Here is a 22,143-nt window from a genome sequence, read left to right as displayed (position 1 = left end):
ACACAGCATGCACACATACAAGCACACACAGTGTGTAGAGAATATGCCCACACAAACATCAAAGAGAAATAAAGAACTACTAAGTAATGTCTGGACAACAAAAACAATCAAGCTTTCATAGCGAAGCATCATTTAAAGTTCTGTGATTTCTGTTCCAAGAGCCCAGTGGAGACTCAACAGACAGCATTTTCTGCAGCCTGAGCCCCATTAAAACACAAAAATTATCTTTTCGGGAAATATTGACAAATGTCCTTAAATACGATAATTCTTCATTGATTTCCATTTTGTGGAGACAAGGATTTCACAAGTCACTGTAAATGCAAAAGGCAGGAAAGGAGCCCCAGGGAGGGAAGGATCATGGAACCTCATGGTCAGCCAGGATGGGCAGGACGACATGGTGACCATGGTAAGACAGAAGGAAGGAAGGGGAGAAACTGTGATCCATCTGAGACATGAACTTGCAAGGGCGGGGAATGGTGTTGATGAGCTCTGTGTATGTCCTCTCACCTCGGAATCTTTCTGCTGCTTCAGGATGGAAGGGGATGAGCCATTTTGTCACTTAGACATTACTTGGAGAGAAGGAATCCCAGTAGCTTCCTTGCCTGAAAGTAGCATCTTTGCCCATGGCCACTTTAGAGGACTGAACTATGGGTAGATTGCTATACAGATTTGCATTGGTATGGATCTTGGTTTATCAACACGAATTGAAGGTCAACTTTGTTACATGTATATTTCTGCTCTTGATTAAGGTATTGTGATTATGTAGTTCATTCAAAAATGTAATGTATAATTAAGAAATATAGGTTAATAGATAATCATCTATAATAGTCAAGCTTGTAATGATGTTAGTTTAATTTTCTAGATGTATAGAAATATATTTCAGTTAGATAGGTATTCTTCAAATCTTTCAGAGACCTTTAGAATATGGCATTTAAAGTGTTTTAATAATTTAGGACTTTTAATGACAGTGAGACACATCTGCTCCTGACAGCACTAATCTACTTCAAGAGGAAGATGGACATCAAAGAGGCTCCTTATGGAGTTTGTTAGATGAACTGGACATGAAGGAGCCACAGAAAAATGACTGCTGAACTTGTGAGACAATCTTTCGGGGTTCCTGCTTCATGAAAGAGTCTGTGAGACATTCTGCAAGATACAGAATAAAGTGACTGAACTGTCTTTGAAATTTCCTACTTCATGGAAAAGTCTACTAGGTATATGGACCTGTAGGCTGAATATAGATGCCCCAACGATACAGAAGAACTTTGAGTGACTGTCCAGGTAGAGAGATGTCTCTGTAATTTCTAGAGTTTTGGAAGTTGCTAACAATGCACTTTCTGTTTACTTAGGTAATAGTATATCCTTCTGGAATATTTGATGGAGTTGGAGAATCAATAGATAGTTATAGTTTTCCTTAGTTATGATAAAAGATAAAGTAAATAAATATGTAACTGTAATTCTTGTTTGATACCTGTTTTGTTATACGTAATTTTACTATGTTAAAGTTAAAGCCTTCCTTAAAAAGGAAAATAGTGTCGGAGGTCCTTCTGTCTATGTGTTGCTTTTATTGGTTAATGAATAAAGAAACTGCCTTGGCCTGTTGATAGGGCAGAACTTAGGTAGGCAGAGAAAACTGGACTGAGCGCTGGGAGAAGGAAGGTGGAGAAGAGACACCAAGGTTCCACCGCGGGAGATAGTTGTACTGAAACTTTGCTAGTAGACCACGACCTCATGGTGATACACAGATTAATGGAGATGGATTAAATTCATATGTAAGAGTTATCCAATAAGAAGTTAGAGCTAATGGGTCAAGCAGTGATTTAATGAATACAGTTTCTGTGTGAATATTTCGGGCGTAAGCTACCTGGGTGGCTGGGAAGAGCAAGTGACTCCTTGCAACATAGATGATGTGTCGTGAAGAATAATGGATTTTGTAGATGACTAGCTGGGATAAATGGCTCCACATTTCCTCTACCCAATCAATTTTAGAATTGGTGTAAGCGGTTGTTGGTGTGTTTCTATCTGTCAAACATAAGTGAGCTACTGAGACAAGAGAGCATATGCTACCAGAAGCAAAGGATGGGCTTGGTGTCTCATGCTGATGAAAAAGAACAGATGGTCACAGGGATTTCCTCAGATCCCAAGCAAACTTACAGACCCCAGATGACCCAATCACAGTGAGGATCCTTGGGTCCTATTAGAGATGATTATCTTTTGTGTTTTTCTTATTTGTTTTTAGGACTATAGGATAGCATCTCTACCATGTCCTCAGACAACACATATTTTCTCATGGTCAGACTCTGTGCATCATGGGTCTGACTCCTCTGTCAATTTCCACAGATGCCTGGGCAATCAGAATGCATCTGACATAACTGAAAACAAGTCAACAAAAGATCAAGCTTTGCTACAGCATGAGGAGAACCTGTCTGAAAATGAAGTCCATGTTAATGCAAACCAGCCAGTAGATGAGAGAAAGAGCAGAAGGAGGTACCCATTGATTTCCAGAAGCCGGCAGTGCCTGAACCCAGGTTCACAGTGACAAGACTTCCTAGCAGGGTGGCTTCCCAAAGCATTGTCCCTTCTGCTTACGTCATTCTCATTCTAGCAAAGGTTTCCAAGGACCCTTGCATTCTTTTTAGGAAAGTCAATTCTGAGGTATGAGGTTTGATTGCATTTCTCTGAAGTCAGAACTCTCTCGAGAATTCAGGTTTTCTACCCCATTTGTTCCCTGCTGTTAAATTTTCACTGGTGTAGATAAGAAAGTGCCTCTCATTTCATCCTCACACAAAGTTTACTCCCTTATGAGTGGTATTGTGCTGAATTCCCTCAAGTTGTGTGTGAGCCAGATCACACACAGAATTTAGTAGCTAAGAGTGTGGTCACAGTGAGCACAGGGCTAGGTTCCAGTCCTAGAGCTGGTGTTAAACAACTTCATGCCAGTTGTTTGACCTTGGGTGAGCTGTTAATCTCTGGATTTCTGGGTTTTCTTTTGTTAGTTTGTTTTATTTTCTTTTAATCATTTTATTTAGATTTATTTTTATTTTGTATTTTGCCTGTATGTAGGTCTGTAGGTCACATGTATGCAATATCTTGGAGCCCAGAAGAGGATGCTAGATTGTGTAAGACTAGACAGAGGGTTGTGAGACACCGTGTAGGTGCTGGGGATAAGGCTCAGGTCCTTTGCAAAAACAGCCAGTACTCTTAACTACTGAGCCAGCTCTCAAGCCTTCTGACTTTCTCTCTCTCTCTCTCTCTCTCTCTCTCTCTCTCTCTCTCTCTCCCCCTTTCCCCCCCCCCCCCGCCTTTCTTTTTCTTTTGTAAAATGTGAGTTAAGGAACATTAATAATAGTAGTAGTAGTATCCTTTTCTTTCTTTTTGATTCAGGGTCTCATGTAGCCCACTTGGCTTCAAAATCCTTCTGCTGTCTCCTTTTGCCAAGTGCTAGGATTGTAAGTGTATGCCACCAAGCATAACCTATTAAACCATATCTAAAATGATTCTCATTACATTAGATTATTAATGTTACCTATTGTCTTTACAGTTTCTTTCAGCTGTGACCATCTGTGTTTCATGAAACCACTGCCATATAGAAATGCCAATGATCAACTCTTTAGTGCCTCAGGAATCTCAGAGTTTCACGGTCTGCACCATCCACTCAGCGACCGCCAATCATCTCTCCACTTATTCAATAAGCATTTCTCTTTTGCATCACGCTACACATCACGCGATGTGCCAAAGTTATGGCTCCCCCTGTAGAGTATGACTGACATCCTAAAAGAGGTCACAGACGTGCAATGTCACTCATTAAGTAAACACACTAATACATAATTTAAAAACCTTGATAATGCTATAAAGGCCAAGTATAGAAGCTTTGACAGCATGGGGTCTTGTCTGGTTGGGGGACAAACAAAGACAGGCCCTCCAAAGAGACAGCTTGAACTGAGAAGCATGAACTGGTTGCCTGCAGTGATTGTTGGGTGAGGACTGGGGCATTGGGTCAGATGCTGTGCTGGGCCTGCTTTCTAATGGAAAGATAGTTTCTAAGTCACTTCCTCAAAGCTCTTAGTAGAAAAAAATACCATTATTTCTTCTCTGGGAAGGAAGGAATTCAGAAATATTTATATCTGATCTCAGAAGAGTCTCTGCTGAATTTGCCAGCACAGTTCTGATTTACCCAAGACTTCACCTGCACAGTTCCTCCAGCCCTTTTAACTTCATACCTTGAGAAAGTCACTTGACTTCCTTAGGTCTCAGATTTCTCATCCATAAAACATGAGGCTAGGGTTTTATTTATATGGTTTTAAAGGTCTCTCTCTCATATTCAGCATTCCTTATTTCTAGAAATAAATTGGAGTTAGCCAGGGAGGGGACATAAATCCTACAAAGCAGACTTGCAGCTTTATTTGAAAACCAAAAATCAGCTTGCATTCATAGTACAAAAAAAAATGTTGTAGGAAGGGTAGTTATTGAAATGCATGTTGGATGTAACCAAAAATAGCTAATGCATCGGCAGTTAATGCAGGGAAACTGTGATGGAGCGTTTCCTTGGCAACCGGAGTAACTCAAAGGTAAAGTAACTGGGTTTGATCAAAAACTAGTTTCTTCACATTTCTCTATGGGCTCTTTAATTATAATTCAGTATAAAGGGGGAAACGGTTGACAAATTCATTTCACTGAAAAACAAAGGTCATCCCAAAAAACCAAGAAAATGGCAATCCAATTGAGGCAAACAAGCAAACCCTTGAACTGGAGAGGTATGATTGGCCTGTGTGCCCTTGAAGGCAGGCACATGACCTAGAACACTGGCTCCTTCAAGCTACTAAATTATTTGCAAGAATCAAACCAGAATTCACATGAATCTGACATCTGTCAATCTGGATGTAAAGCTTTGGATTTCAAACGAAAGTCAGCTCTTTCCAGAGAAGGATAAAGGACAATGGCTGCAGTTTCTTAGCATGCATAGTCAATGCTGCAGAGGTTGCTAGGCAACAGCAGAAAGGCTGTCAAACATCCCCTGATGCATCCAATGGAATAGGAGCAACCCAAGTCACTCCAGAGAGGTGAGAGGCCGGGCAGTCCTGAAAGATATGTTCAGCTTGGCATTGCTTAAACAGTGAAACTCAAAACACAAATCACTTTTTTATGGTCAGAGAATAAGTGGTGAGCTTTTCCTCCAAGAGTTCTGAATACATTTTCAGTCGAAGCAAATTCCTATAAGTGAGTGTGCCCTGGTTGCAGGCTGCAGAGAGGCTCTGTGCAAGGTCTGTAAGTTGTTCTGACCCAATTCACCCTGGAGCTCACAAAGACACACCCCTGAGTTCCAGAGGGTTGCCATGGCTCCCCACCTGAAGCCTGGGTTATAGCTGGCAAACCTCTGACTTAACAAACATTCATGTTCAAGGTAATTGCTATGAAATTCCTTAGGTCTGCGGTCATGAAGTAAGAGTAAAATCTTAATCTACTGTCCCTTTGTCCTTATTTCAGGTGACAATTTCATTTTAACTCCAAGGAGACTAGCAAAGAAGTCAGGATCTGACAAAGGGTCAAGTACCTTTTCTTTCTTCCCCTAGCAGCACTGTTTAATGAACAAACATTGACCACAGACTGTTAATTTGCAGAAAATACTTGGTGAAGCCAGACGGTCCATGAAGAATGAGTGCCAGGTCCGATCCAAAGAATCTGAGCTATGATTGGACCTTAAACATGAAGAGAGTCTAATTGATCATGGTAACGGCAGACAGACCCAACATGAAGCATGTTGTGAACACAAAGGCAGAATGGTAAATGGTCTTCTAAATTCCAGTTGAGGTTGGGCAGGGGTAGACAAGGACCTATGTAAGAACCATCAGTTCATCCCTCATTGCTAGTAGACGAGGCTAGCCACTTGGTTTTTTTGTCTGCCCAAAAGGGATCTGAACGCACACATTGTGAAGTTCCTGAATTTAAGCACACAGTACCTTTTCCTTGAGGTCACTGCAGAAGGACAGACAGGTCAGCACAGGGCAGGGATGCGAGGCTAGAGTTCCGGAAAGCTCTGCTGGATGCCCATATATCTGTCCAAGGTGTCCCAGCTATTCCCACACTGCCACTTAGAATCCCCTGATCATCCAGAATTTCACATACTTAAGGGGTCACGTATATACCTCTGTGAAGTGAACTCAGAGTCTGGAGCCTTGGTTAGGCTTCCTGACTGGATGCCAAATGGAGTGTAAAACACAGATCCAGCATTTTTCTGATTTGATACAAATGGTTCTGTTAGGGAGAGACAGCCCCTGTGATTCTTCCAGCCTGAACACTTGTTCATCTATAAAATTGCAAAACATAGCAACACATTTGGTCTCATTTATCCTCAAAGGTAAAGAAGATTGAAGAAGAAAGCAGAGACTAGGGATAAGACATTGCCAAGGACCCCGAGTATGTCAAACAGGGGAACATTGTCGAAAGAAAGGAGAAAAGAAGTAAGAATGAGAGTGGGGATGGCCACCTCCAGCCACCACACTCCTTCCTGCGGGATCTTCTAGCGCATCTGGCCCCACATCTCCTTAGAACAGCCCTCTTCTCCCCTGCTTTCTTAAGCTTCCACACATTTTTCTACATCAAAGCCATAATGTGTATTTGACAGCTGATAATTTCTAGAGCCACTTGTCCTTTAGTTGTTGAAATGTGTCTTTTTTAAGGGTTTTCTGGGAATTTATGAGCATCATTGCTCTTTGGACAGGGCTTCTGAAATACTTTAGATCATGAGGAAAGAAGATGCCCAGTGTTTGTGAATAAAAAACTTCACAAACCGCCTGAGCTTCAGGATGGGTGCCTTCAAGAATAATTTTATCCTCTTGATTATCCATGTGTGTATAATAAAACCTGGTATTATAATGGAATATACACCAGATCTCTTAAGGAAACAAAACTCTGTCTAGGTTGTAATGACTAAATAAATATGATTCATCCAAATGGTCCCTGTTTAGCAGAAACATAACTCAATAAAACTCAGTCATCTTTCATTAATCTAAGAGATTAAATTTTGTCACATTAGCCACATCCACATTTATTTGCCACTTAACATTTTTATAATTGTGTGACCTTTTAAATGTTTGGTATCCATACATCAAAAATACCTGGTGAGTTTTCAAAAAAATTATAATGCATGCTTAATAGATCTGTTAGTTGTAGTATTTTTCTTAAGCTCTCTGACGCTCAAAAGAAAACTATCTCTTTTAATGATATTATTCAAGTTATTGAAGAACAAAACTCTTTTTAAGTTTGGAGAAAGATGACTAGTGTGGGAAGTCCTTCTGTATATGTGTTGCTTTTATTGGTTAATAAAGAAGCTGCTTTCAGCCAATGGCTTAACAGAATATAGCCAGGCTGGAAGAGATACATATAGAGAGAATAGGTGGAGTCAGGGAGAAGCCATGTAGCCCCACCAGAGACAGACACTGGATAAAACTTTACCTGGTAAGACACAGCCATGTGGCGATACACAGATTAATAAAAAGAGGTTAATTTAACATATAAGAGTTAGCCAGAAATATGCTTAAGCTATTGGGCAAACAGTATTGCAAATAATATGGTTTCTGTGTGATTATTTCAAGTCTGGGCAGCTGGGAACAAGCCAGAGGCTCCGACAACAGGTGACTATGATGAAGACCTTTTAGATGTCTTTGTTTTGTAGAAACCCTATGTTCACTAGGATGGTAGAATCTAGAGGAGATGCCATATGACTCTTGGTGAAACTTTGTCTATACTGTAAAACATATCTGTGGTTTCACACAGTTTGGAAGAGATAAGTATAGACGACACATAGGGAAAATCAGCGCAACGGAGTCAATATGACTTCCTTCTAAAATCTAGGAAAGGTAGCAAGTTCCGGGTAATGGAATCACTAGCACCTGGTACCAGAAGAGAGGAGCTTGCATCGTAGCTTAGCTGATTGAATTCTGTTCAGTACCATTGACCGGGATCTAGAATTCGGTCAGAATAACTTTAAGAAGCTTGAAGCTAATCATGACCTGCAAATTGGATAGTTGCCCCCAAGAATCACTTCTGACGGACACTCGAATGGGACCCAAATGTTCTTCTGACTACTCATTTAGGCAAATAATTAAAAACATGTGTACCGTTGAAGGTACGTACTCCCAGATGGGTGACTAAAATACCATAAAATTAAACTCCCACCCTTTTGTGGGACCACGAACAAGGAGATACTCTGGAATGTTCTCTTACCTTTACGGCTACCAGGATCTTATCCTGCTCAGGACAGAGGTTATAGCATTCTGCCAGGAAAACCTTTCCAAAGGCTCCTTCCCCGAGCTCCCTCTTTAGAACGATGTTATGTCTCTTGATGTGCTGAACAACTGTGAAACAGAGACACATGTCATTCAACAGCAACCATAAGATTGTCACGCAATGTGTATAGGACCACTCCCTCCCTTCCCATCGGCTAGTTTACGACGTTGGGGGGGAGGGGAAACTTTGCCACCTGCACCCCTGGAAGCAGCAGGACCCTAGACAGCCCCTCTGGAGATGCTGTTTTTCATAAAATTTGAGCGGTGATCAAGGTTTTGATTGGATGGGAACTATCCTCCCCAGTAATTCATGTGATTCTGATCTCTGTGGGCCTCTGGGGACTCTGATCACTACCGTTTATGAATATAAGAATGTAGATTTGCATCCTGTGTGCTGGTGGCACGCCGGGTTTCAGAGGAGGGGGCTGTGCTCATTAGGAGAGTGCTCTGTAAAGTCAAAGGACCCCCACTTAAATCCTGACTTTCCTCCTGGGCTGTCACTCATCGGGAATCAAGTTGCCACTTGATTCACACTTCACACTCCAATAAGTCCCAGGCAAGCATTTAACTGTTTTAGCATTTGATTAACACATTAATTTTTCCCCCCAAAACAGGAGAGAAGCTGGTGGCAGGGTAGTTAAAGCCACAGCTGATTTCACTGTTTTCAAAACTAGAGTTGAGAATGGTTCACCGGCCTTGAAACTGAGAGCAGAAGACAGGTTTTTCTTTAAGGAAATGGGCTGACTTCATTGTGATTTGGGGCATAGATTATCTGAAAATGTCCTTTGCCAATGTGTTACCTCCAACACACTAAATGTCTCTTTTATACTTTGGGTCACAAGAATTTTGTGATGGTCAGGAATAGTCTGCATACTAAATATTACTGAAAGCTCTCATTTCACAACTTTGATGACAGTCTCCCAGTTAACTGAAGCAACCGTGCTAAGTATGAATGCAACAAATCAGCCCGAGTCTCTGGAAATCCAGGAATGGATAAAGGCAAACAAATCAACAAACAAAACATGTCAGTGACAAAAGTCAAAATCGGAAGTTTCCACACTATTGGGCTAGTAAGATTAATTCTTGCCATATTCCTCCATGATAACACGAGGGATTACCCTAATGTGCAGTTTTTCTTTAACAAGCAAGGAAGCCCTGACCATGGCCAGGCCCCGCCCATCGCCAAGTCCCGCCCATGGAGCCTGTCATTCATATCAACAGTGGTACTCTTGTTCATGCCAGTGCTCAACCCTTCCGGTCCCTTTGCAGTTCTTGAATCAGGGTCTGCAATTCCACAGGCTGTTGAGTACACCCAGGTTTGTAGGTGTCTCAGATGAAGGCCACGCCCTGGCTTCTTCCTGCGAGTCAACACCCGCATTGTGTTTCACCTTTCTCCTGTCAGACTCCCAAGTATTCTGTAGCTTCTCTTAAGGACCCAACCTGCATCCGCTCTGCCTTGCCTTTGCTAACACCTTGGATCCTCCAGTCACCCAACCAAACACCTGCCTCCCATTTTCCCTCTTGGGTCTCAGAGCTCAGGGAATGGAGAGATTCAGGAACTTGCCTGAGCATCAAACGTACACCAGGCTGCTGTCTGCCCTTTGTGTTTTGGTGGTGAAGAGACCACAGGCACAGGGCCATTTGCTTTATCTCTTGGTTAGACTTTAAGCAGAATGTCCTGGGAGTGAGTCTCTCAGGGATGAAAGCACTTCAGCTGGGCGCCCTTCTCCTTAAAAGGCTCTATGATCTATGATCCATTCCCTTTCCAATACCCCAATATCACGTAAGCAGAGAAACGTCCTGCCTGCTTCCTTCCTCTGAGATCAGTTACCCTCAGATTTTCACTTTGGAAACTTGACGAAAATCACTGCAATCTCAACATTAAAAATTAAACGAGGGGCCAGGAGGCATAGATATATGCCTTTAATCCCAGCACTCAGGAGACAGAGGCAGGTGGATCTCTGTGAGTTCAAGGCCAGCCTGATCTACAAAGCGAGTTCCAGGACAGTCTCTAATGCTACACAGAGAAACCCTGTCTCGAAAAACAAAACAAACAAACAAAAAAATTAAATGAGGGTCAGTTAGATGCTCCGGAGGGTAAGGACAAGCCTGAGAAGCTGAATTTGATTCCTTCAACCCACAAGGTGGAAGGAGAGAAATGATGCCTGCATGTTCTCCTCTGACCTCCACACAGACACGGAAACACACACACAGACACAGAAACACACACACACAGATATGGAAACACACACACACAGACACAGAAACATATACACACACAGACATGGAAACACACAAACACAGACATGGAAACACACATACAGAGACATGGAAACATACACACACAGACACGGAAACACACACACACAGACACAGAAACACACACACAGACACAGAAACACACACACATACAGACACGGAAACACATACACATACAGACACGGAAACACATACACATACAGACACAGAAACACACACACATACAGACATGGAAACACACACAGAGAGACACGGAAACACACACACAGACACAGGAACACACACACAGACACAGAAACACACACACATACAGACACGGAAACACACACACACGGAAACACACAGACACAGACACAGGAACACACAGACAGACACAGAAACACACACACAGACAGACACGGAAACACACACACACGGACACAGGAACACACACACATACAGACACAGAAACACACACACGCACATTAAATCACTGAGGTAAAAATATCAATGATTAAGAGTTCCCTCACAAACTGCTCTCTCTGTATGGAGGAAAACTTAAGACAAGAGCTTTGTGGAGTTTTCTTTGAAATGTATCCTGTTTCTGTGCCCGCACTTCCCTCTCCCCAAGGGGATATCATCGATGGAATTTTCCAGACTGGAAATTTGGCCTCCTTGGTCATTTGCCTCATGAGCAGTAGGAAAGAGCAAATTTTCAGTATTATATTGCAATCATATCATCGTCAATGAAAATAATGCACTCGGCCACAAAGTGGCTGTCCCGGCTTAACTCGCCTCCTGCCTCAGACACATTTAAATCCAATTCTTGGTATAGATTCCCCCAGAAGCAAAAATGTTATGCACATTCAAAGGCAATAAAGTATCAATCTATGTCCATATCCATTATTACGGGATCCAAAACTAATAAAGATATAAATAACTATGGCTCTATCCACTTAAGGTCTCAAGCAGGAAATGTGTCTTTCCCATTTCCAGGGTAATGGTATTTCATAGAAATCTTGGCCCCACAAACACAGCCTGCCTCGTTCATGGGGCATAAAGAGGACTCCATTGAGTGCCCTTATAATGCCAAGAGCTAAGTGACCAGACATTTTTTTAAGGTATTTATAGCTCTGGGATGAAAGGTACCAAACAGGATTGGGGGCTTTCAGTGGGGCACTCTGACCCTCCTGTTTCCCTACAGTCCTGGTGCCAGGCTGTAGAGTGAACTTGGTAATAGGAGGCAGACTTTCTCAGCATCAGGATCAACCCCTGCTGATGGTGGAGAGAAACCGACATTTTATGGGCGACACCTCTCTCTACTAAAACTACTTCAGACTCCAGCCTAACCCCCTGTAAGCGGCTGAAAATCTCATGATGAACAATTTTATTTCATTAGGAAACTGAAAACAAATGCAAAACATGAAAGTGAAAAACAGAATATACAGTCATTGACTGGAAGAGTTGGGTGCTAACTATCTCAATAGATGGCAGGCTATGGAGTCCTGTAAATTTACGTGCCCAACTTTTGGAATAAGTTTGTGTGAAGATGGAAATAATGCTTTGGACTTTCATCTACATTTTTATTCTGATGCAAATTAGTACTAAATTGAAAACAAATATCTAAGATCACAGATGAAAAGCAGCACTCAGACAACAAAAGACTGAATATTCACAGATTATACCATTGAGGAAAAGGTACATGTACCAATGCTGAGCCACCCTCAAGAAGTTTAGAGCAAAGCTAAAAAAAAATGTGACTTACCATTAATTAATTTCAATACTCCACAGAGTGAGGTCAACAGTCACATCTATTTTACAGATGACATCACAGTTAACTGACTTTGTGTGGTCATAGAGAATCCACTTGCTTGTGCTTTTCCAAGCACAGTTCCCACTGAGAAGAGGGAAGAGGTGCCTTCCACATGCTGACCACTATCACAGGCTCAAAGATATGTGGGGGCTTCAGAGAGTCCTGAGCACTCACGGCAGTCGGCTAGGCAGTCTTACCTCCGTTTTTACGTTAAACACCAAGAAATGATTAGTGCTCTTGACTCTACCCCATAGTAAGTAGGGAGTTTCCTAAGAGGAGTCTTCAAGATAGAGACCAAAGATAAAGATGACTGTACAGAACTGGAGAGATGGCTAAATGGTTAAGGGTGCCAACTGCCCTTGCAGAGGACCCAGGTTCAGTGCTAATCCCTCACATGGCAGCTCATAACCTAGGAACACCGGTTCCTAGGACTCTAATGCCCTTTTCTGGCCTTCTCTGGTACGGATGTGGTGCACACACACACATGCAAGCAAAGTACCCATATACATTTTTAATTAAAAAATTTAATAAAATAAATATACAGCACAAAAGCCACCCTTGACCTAAGCTTTCACAGGGAATCCATATGGTCTCAACAGCAAAATCCATGGGAGTAAGAGCCTATGGGTATGCACAAGAATGCTCTGGACAGAAGCTGACAAACGGGTGTGATTTCCCGGAACCTGGTGCCGGGCCTAGATCACATTAGGTTATCAAAATTCTTAGACGAATAAATAACATAGGCGCACAACTGAGAAAGAGAAAATAATGGTGGAAACAACAGGAAAGTGGGGAAAGAGAACGAATCAGGAGGAGGCAAAGGCTGGGTGTGCTTAAGAAGCCATGAACAGCAGCAGGTGGGGCAGTAGGAAAGGAGGGTGGAGTTGGGGCGTAGAGCGCCTCGAATAGCTCCAAAGTCACTCAGATGGAGTCTCACACTAAGAAATAGGGACTTGAGGATGGATGACTTCATTGTTCTGCCTTCCATTTCCTCATCTCTAAAGGACTGAACTGGGGATAAATGGTACCTTGGGATTTCTCCAGGACATACATTCTACAATCTATGGTTTCTGATAATCTATTCATTTATCAATCCTTCAGTAATATATCTATCTTCTACCTATGTGTCCATCCATTTGTCTATATATCATCTATCTACCTACTATCTATCCACTTGTCTGTCTGTCTGTCTGTCTGTCTGTCTATGGTCTACCATCTACCTACTTATCTGTCTATCCGTTCATCCACATCCATCCTTTGTTCCAGCTCTATGGAGCTACAGCGGGCCTTTGTACATAGGGAGAAGCAATGTGTACACCAAGACAAGGTTATTCTGGCTGTGGTAAAGCTGGAGGCAGGGGCCCAGCTAGGGAGCTGCTGTGAAACTCGCTGTCAGGAGACCGGGGAGAAGCTGAGGCCGGACTCCTGGCACCATCTCTCCTCCCCACGTCCTTTGTCTTCCATGAGCAGGGAGTTCGGTACAGCTGGCTGTCATCGGCTCTGCTCCCCACTAATTCAAAAGGGAGCAGAGGATGTCACCGAGGATGAGTTCTCCAAGAACGTAAGAAAGGACAGGCAAAGACAGAAGAGGCTCAAGCGGACTCATCGGAGGCAGGAGACAATCCTATAGATGATGCTGAGTAGAGAATAAGGCAGACAGCCATGGATGGAGTAGTTAGAGGGAAATAAATTCCCAGACTTCTCTCTGGAGGCTTTGGGGCAGCAAAGGGCAGGGTCAGAGGCAGTCAGATCAACCTAGAAATGGCATGGGCATGGGGGGCAGGAGGGGTTTTAAGATTTGGAATGCATGCAAATTAAGAGGGGTGATGGAAGGTGAGAAATTTAGTAGACCAAAAGAAGAAGGAATGGCAGGGCAGAAGGAAAGGGAGAGATAGGAGGTGGGAATAACTGGTGGGGAGATTCCTAGAGTAGGCGCAGGGAGTACAGTGGGGGAGGGGGAAGGGAGGAAAGATTTTGAGTAAATCACCCGCTGAGGTATTCTGCCATGATTCCCATTATAGCCCCAGGTCACTGAGGAGTGAACTGAAACTCAGGGCTTGTATTAAGCACGAGTCTCCCGAATTCCTTGAGCCAAGCCTTGCACTAGGTACAGCGAAGGATGAGGCAGACTCTTGCAATGGTTTAACCTTCCTGGGAGGGCAGTTGCCATCTGCCTGGATGCTCTGTGCAGGAGCCAATGGCACCAGCAAAACTCTTTTCATTCCAGACCCAGTTCCAGCGCTCTGAGGGGGCGGGGGAGGGGGATGGCCATGGTGGAGGGAACTGCGGTTCATGTAGCCCGAACATCACAGCAGGTGAAATAATGGAGTTGTTTGAAGTTAAATTCAGTTTCTTGGCAGAAATAGGCAATGTGGGGGGGGGGGAGGAAGAGCCCCAGAAACCTCTCAAGCTGTTAGACTGAAAGGAACACCACACTTCAAAATACACAGACGGTACATCCTTCGCTTTGACATCACCGAACAGCCAAAATTATATCTGTTCTACACACTGGCATGTGGCAGAATTGGATTGATTTGCCCTGACAGCTCTCCCTGCTGGGACAATACTTGTCAGTCAGCCCCAGCAATGTTTGTATTTTCGAAAATCATTGTGCCGAATGATTGTACAGAATCCTGGCAGGTGGGCCAGACAGTCTTCTCTGAACACCCTTCTGACCCTGTATCCTAGAACCCTAAAGTTCTTCCAACCCCCAGGGTTCCCAAATCTCCCGTGGCACCCTGCTCACTGCCTCCTTCATTTGTGGCTCTACTCTGGTGTCTGTTTTGTCTCCGCTCCTGTGCCTTGCCTCCTAAAGCTTTCTGACTAGTTTTTGTAAAAGAGTAGTTCTTTGCCAATGTAGCTACAGGAAGATTGGTGGGGAATGTGCCATTCAAGAGCAGCCCAGTAGAAAGTGTACTGTGGTGTCAATATCTGAGCATCTGTTCCATGTGCACACACTATCATAAAGGGGAGGAGCTTGGTAAGAAGTACATGTATAACACACAGGTAAGAAGTACAGGCATAACATGTAGGTAAGAAATACATGAATAACACACAGATGAGAAGTACATGCATAACACACAGGTGAGAAGTCCATGAATAACACATAGGTAAGAAGTACACGCATAACACGCAGGTGAGAAGTACATGCATGACACATAGGTAAGAAGTACACGCATAACACGCAAGTGAGAAGTACATGCATAACACGGTCCAGCCAGAGTGTGCTGAATGGAGGAAGGACAGCAAACTGCTGTGGGACTAGGCACTCAGAAAAGGCTTAGAGGGCCGCCAGAGCCAACTTAGGACCATCAGACTGGGACCCTCATGAGGAAAGTTCTGAACACTATAGGAAACAGAAACTATGGGATTTCACACGACCCAGGACATGACTGTTTCCAGGGCTGTCTTCTCCTGCTGTTGACTCCGCAACAGCTTCCCAAGGCAGTAGCTAACGGATGGTCATACCCAGGGGCACCTGGTCAGTTTCTGAACTATGGAGGCAGGGGTCACTGATAAGCTATTTGGATCCCAGGTGTTTCCATCCTGGCACAGCCGTGGCTTTCTGTACAGTTACCATGTGGAGCCACAGAGCCAATTACAGCACTTTAACGGGCTTACATGATGACTCACATTTGAAGATGCAACATCCTTGAAAGAGTTTGACAGCTTGAAAGAGTTTCAGAATCTTTCAGTTCAACACCCTTCCCTGGCCCTAGCGTTCATCATTTAAGCGTCTATGTAAACAGGGCAGTGGTCATTGCTGCAGAAGATTAAAGAGTGAGGGAGAGGAAGGGACTTGAGGGGCACTCATTAGGCATCCTCTGTGTGCTAGGCACTGCTATGCTAAACATTTTTGTCTACAGTATCATATTCAAACCTTCTAAGTGACCTGGGGAGAAACTCCATTCTCCATTTGCATGGTCATAGAACCAGAGAGATTGTCGAGTCACTTGGCTGCAGCCACACACCTGGAACATGAGCAAAGATGCAAGGTTTGGCTTCAGAGTCCAAGCAAACCCTTCCGGCCTCTCATAGACGACGATTCTTTCCTTTGATGAGTACAGTCGGATTGAGACAGATATATAAATAGGAGTCATAAAATCCAGAGACTGCCACGACAGAGGTGGAACTGTAGGGTTAGGAATTTTTAGATGTTTGGGAAAAGGCCGTGGAGTGCACAGCTGTAGGTTAGCCGGGGCGGCACTCCTGTTTTCCATTGCAAAGCTGTGCAGGATTGAAATGTTTGTCTAAGGGAGATCATTGTTGGATGTAACAAACTATGACATTTCCAGAATGCCAGGATGTCACTGACTTGATCACACCCTGGACTCTCATGTACAGACACATCTGCACTGAAGCCCGAAGCTGAAAGCTATTTAGGTCAAAACAAATGAACTTTCCATCCACGCAGGCCAAAGTAGACAGATAGTTACTATTTGATCTTCCTCACCTGAATCTACCACTATATCTTCTTTTCTAAATGGAACTTCTGAATGTTAAAGAACTCGTGTGTGTGTGTGTGTGTGTGTGTGTGTGTGTGTGTGTGTGTATTTATATAATAATTCAGAGAAAAGGTTAAAGGAACATGCAGTCATGGCAACAAATTCAGTAACATCAGAGAGTCTGGATGAAGCCAACTAGAACCTTCCACACTCTTCCCTGTCTTTGATCTCACTTCCCGGGTAACCACTGAAAACCAACTTGATTATTGATTTTCTGGGATCATCTCCAGGGTTCTAATCAGTCTTCTTACATTTTGGTTTTGTCTCCCAGTGCAAGGCTCTCCCCTACTTCCCTTCTACACGACTGTGGATTTGTCTACACTCCTTCCGGAGGCTGAGAGTTGGGCTGGTTTTAGTTCCTCTATGTGGATTTTGTACTCTATTCTGGCCAGGCCTACGGTGCTTCTGTGAATGACGGAGATGTTAGTGTCTCTATGATCACTTCGTTCCAACTGCTCCATTTTCTTGTTTTGTCTTTATTGAGTCATTGTCAACATTATTACATTGGTATTCAAACTATAATACAATAAGCACCTTAGGATTCTAAAAGGCAAACTCCACCTCTCTCTTTGCTTTCTCTTTTGGGAGGATCCATTGTTCCATATTTGGTTGATCTCAAATCCTACTTGAGCATGAGCTTTGACCGTGGGATGGTTGGGGCAGTTTCTTGTCCTCTGATGTTAGTTATGGTGTCCCCGTGAGCAACAGGAGGTCTGGCTGGGACGGGGTCATTGGTAAGCACATATATGGGCCTTGCTTTAGAATGAACAAGTTAACATCAGGACTAAAGAGAATGATTTTTTTTTGGTGGGGGGGCTCTGAAGTCCCTTAAGCCTGCATCATTTAAAACATTTTAGAGAGAGATTTGGGAGCTGTTTCTCCCCATGAATAAATATTGGCTGCTGGATACTGCAGAGGTGCAGATCTCTGACACAGCTGTCCCCACCCTGGGGTTAAGACACTCCGGTTGCACCCACTGCTATTAATCCGAATCACACCGGGTCCCACCAAGTATGGCAGGCCTGTGTCAACAGCAGATCCCCAGATTCTGAACTGACCGCGTTTCACACACGAGCATGGTACTTGGTTCCCGGAAGTGCTTAGAGAACTCAGCCATGAGGATGCCCGCCCACACGCCTGCCCTCCAGTGTGACAAGCGGGAAGCGAACAGACACGCTCTGCTCACCACACCGATCCTCCTTATCTTCAGTCTGTTTCTGAGGCTGTACTGCTGGAAGCTTCCACAGCAGATGGAGCGTTCTCTGAGCTCAGACAGGCTCTGGGCTTGAAGGCCTTAAACAGCCCACTCACTTAATAAGTGAAGACAGCAAGGAACCAAGTGTTGAGTTCCCAGAGCTTCTGGGTCCCCACCCGCATCTGGTTGACTTTAATCTGTACTGTTTCCATTATACTCGGATCCTTCTCACTAGAAAGAAACGTTTAGTAAGCAAACACAGTGACAAATAGTTCCAATGTGTAAGAATGAAGGAGAATGAGGGAGGAAATGGCTCTGTGAAGTCAACGGAATATTCTAGAGTCTGTTCTTCACAGGCGAGGTACCTTGCCTCTGAAGGTGGCATCTTTGTTCCTGTGATCATTCGCCTAGTCACACCATCTACCTCATTTTTAAAAAAGATTTGTTTATTTTTATTTTATGTATGCAGGTGCTTTGCCTATATGTATGTCTATAATAGCACATTTGTGCAGTGCCCATAGAGTCAACAAGAGGAGACCCGAGCCCCTAGAACAGCATTACAGATGGTGGTTAGCTACCAGGGGGATGCTGGGAGCCAGACGGCTGTTCCCTGCAAGAGCAACAAGTGCTCTTATCCATTGAGCCATCTCTCTAACCCGATATAGCATCTATCATGATGACAAGCAAAGTTCTGAGTGTGAACTGGTGTGATAACTCCTGAGTAAGGGCAGCGGTTCTTCTCTTCTTATTCTATGGCTGGAGAATCTCATTCTTACATCCTGTGTTTTGCTAATGTCCCCCACACCTCTCTTTTTACCCCCCCTTAGTCCCTACTGCTATTCTCCCCCAATTACAGATTATTTCTTGAAACCCACTGAGTCTGCTTAGCACTGGCAGTGTGCACATGGGGACAGGGACAGCCACTGTGTCTGAGCTGAGAGCAGATGCGTGACGTGAGGCATGGCACCCGGGCACCTTCCCTCTCTGTCTTATGATAAGGGCTCGTTCTCTGCTCCTCTATCATCTGGAAAACCTCCAGACTCTGCAGTCAGCGTCACAAACTCCACTCGGAAGGACAACGATGAAAGGCATGCAGCTGAGACCAAATTGTCTAAACACGCGGGCTCAGAAGAGAGCATAATTCTCTCCATGAGGCTTCAGGGCCCTGGTGGGGATTCTGTAGCGGGTCAGACCAATTAGCCACTGCTGGCTCCTTGGGTTTGTGATGGAGTCCTGTGCGGAAACTGTCTGCTACTGGCAGTGCTCTTCTGAAGGGAAGAGTTGACCTGGGGGTTAAGATACTGTCCTTTCTTTTTGTATGAGTTTAGCATTGACAGGGCCAAAAGTACTGAAATTCTATCAGCTATGGTGAATATGTATAGTTGATTCATTGGGACAACTGAAATAGAAATCATGGCTTCCCCATTCTAAAGTAGCACATCAGAAGACAGTGGGGTTTTGTGCTGGTGAGAAGAGCATGTTTGTTTGTTCCCTATTCAAAACTGTGCAGCCAACGAGAGCTGAACGCCCATCCCCGAGGGTAAGACTCTCAGTGGGTTTCTAAGCAAGCTGCCCCAGGGTCCCTGTGCTGATGTGTGAGACATGGGTGGGCCATGGGTGAAGGGTGTCCCACCCAGATGTTCTGGGAGGAGACTGTAAGGGGTTACAGTCCTGTGTGGTGCGTGCCAGAGTGGCTGCAAGGTGGGGCCAGCAAGCACATGGGTGAAGAAAGGGGAGATGTAGGAAATGGGCTGAATAGAGGGAGGAATGGCAGCACTGGTCACCTTCAGTCTAGTGCGGGACAAACAGCATCATTGCTCTAACCCCACTACGGGCCTCAGCCCCACTGAGAGGCATTAGGGAGAATCTGACTTCCGAGGAGCATCAAGCTTTCTGCAGAGTGAGGGCCTAACCTGGAGTCGTTACTTCTCTGCTACAGACACCCACCTACAAGCACCCCAGCCAAGCAATTGTATAGTCTTTTGCCACAAACGACCTCTTGGCTGCTAATTGACTGGTATGTCACTGGCCCTTTCTGTTTATAAATTAGCTAAAGCTTTGCACATTGGCTGCAAGATTAACCCTCACTTCAAAGTGTGATCTTTCTACTTCTAAAAGAAGGATGCTGAAAAGTAGCCTGTCACATTATGCTGGCAATCTCCTCACGTATCTGGTGTCTAGCTTGGCCTTTGGTGACACAAGGAGGTGATGCTGGGGGAGGGGCCATCTCAAGTACCCTCTGCAGTGATCATAGCTCAAAATCGTTTAAGGGAACATTTCTCAGAACATGCTCCCCTCATTACTGATACAAGATTTTGCAAGAAACAAACTCCCTGTTACGTGGTGTCCCTCTGCCCTAGGGTTGTACGCCTTCAGGCAGCATGATGAGGAGGAGCAGGGTGTGGAAAACCCAGACCAAGCTACCCTGCCTGCACAGGAACCAGTGAGCAATGAGAGGGTGTGGGAGCCATGGAGGAAAGCATCAGAAGGGTAGAGCTCCGGGCCCAGGCGGTGATGGGAAAGTGAAGGATGAACCAGCCAGAAACCTCAGGTCATTCACAACCATCAGATGACTCCCTGGCTTTCAGCAAATCACGTGATGTGTTTGTCCCCTTTGATTTCTTTCCTGTCGCTGACACTCTGCAAGCTCACAGGGTGCTACAGAGAACAAAATTATATCCTCAATAAAAAGCACTCAGAACCATGAAATGTCCCACAAATGTTACATGGTGTGACCACTGCTACTGAGCAAACTGGCACTCAAGATTCTACAGTGCCTTATGGATACAGTTTATTGGCTCCATTTAAAGTTAAACATCACAGGCAAGCCACAATAGTAGCGGGGCCCACTGTTCTGGAGCCCTTCAAAGCTCGTAAAGAACTTGCCCATGCTATTTTATTTGAGCATTAAAACAACTTTGTGAAACTCTCCAGAACTCCACTTGACAGCTGAGGAAATGAAGGTTAAGGAGGTCATGGGATCTTCTCCACCATCCTAGCCCGACCTAGCTTTGCTTTGGAAGTTCAATGATCAAAGTTCTTTACATGAAAGAAGCCTGGTGGGTTTTCTAGAGGCTGAGATAAGACAACAAAACAAACAAAAAATTCTTCCTGGAGATAAAATTTGTAGGCGAAATAAAACAATCTGAGATGATAGTGTGGGGAATCCCACCAGACAGTTGCCTATTGGAAGGATAAGAACTCAAGGAAGCAAAAAGCCCATGCAGATGGTGACTACTGCAAAGGCTTTGTGGGTAAAAGCAGTTTGACTAGGGTGCATGGGATGGAGCATAACTTTGCACAGGTGGAAGTCCCTAGGTGATGGAGCAAGGTTCAGTGTGGTGTGCGTTCACATAGCTGAGGAAGACCAGAATGAGAGAGCCAGACTTGCACGAGGAGCGTAGATTGCATTGCACAAGCAAATGGAAGCTATCAAGGCTCATACAAGACCAGGAGACATGGTGGCCATGAGCATGACATCTTCAATGGCAGCGCTCAGAAGCAGAGAGAGTAGCAAAGATGTGGCTGCATTCATAGGAGCATAGTCATGATTTTCTAGAGTACAGTAATAGCAAGGAAAACATGAGGGTGCTATAAATCCTAGGAGCCGTATTATCTAATCATCAGAACAATATAATTATTGATTTGGCTATAATAGTTCACATAGCTTTCAGAAAGAAAAAGAAACACTTTCTAAGCAATCTCCTCTCGACCACACTGCCAATCTGAATGACACAGTTTGTTAAAGCAAAGAGCTCATTATATTTCACGTAAGTTTAACACAAAGGACTCCTTATGTCATCCCTTCATCTTCCATCCAAGAAGACCTCTCAGAAGCCAAGCATGACAAACCCTGTTTGCACAGATACCTGTGCAGATAGTCGCGTACTCATGACAGACTAATCCCGCCTCATGGAGGATGTCAAGCAGTGCCCTTCACTGAACCCATACCGGTTTCTTGAGATAGAAGTGGAGACGGGATGAGAACAGACACAGTGAAACCCCCAGCGTGGAGCGGAACTAGAGGTGTCTGGCAGTGGAGGAGGGCGCTGTGGGGAGAGTGGACCCTGGTCTGTGTTAATGTATTTGGCAGAGAGTCTTGGAAAG

The 22,143-nt window shown here is 44.2% G+C and overlaps 1 protein-coding gene across 4 annotated transcripts in view; it reads right to left on the bottom strand.

The window, feature by feature from the left end:
• Ntrk2 (neurotrophic receptor tyrosine kinase 2) overlaps positions 1–22,143 on the bottom strand; it is a 340,618-nt gene that overhangs the window by 75,994 nt on the left and 242,481 nt on the right. For all 4 annotated transcript variants that reach the window (XM_048447670.3, XM_085699633.2, XM_048447673.3 and 1 more), the window contains one exon: positions 8,224–8,354. In XM_048447670.3, the coding sequence (XP_048303627.1) occupies positions 8,224–8,354 (131 nt within the window). The remainder of the gene's footprint in view (positions 1–8,223; positions 8,355–22,143) is intronic.

The sequence above is a fragment of the Myodes glareolus genome, chromosome 14, assembly GCF_982192425.1.
Source record: "Myodes glareolus chromosome 14, mMyoGla1.1, whole genome shotgun sequence".
Taxonomy (NCBI): domain Eukaryota; kingdom Metazoa; phylum Chordata; class Mammalia; order Rodentia; family Cricetidae; genus Myodes; species Myodes glareolus.
The sequence above is the reverse complement of the archived record's forward strand: the minus strand, read 5'-3'. Positions and strand labels throughout refer to the sequence as shown.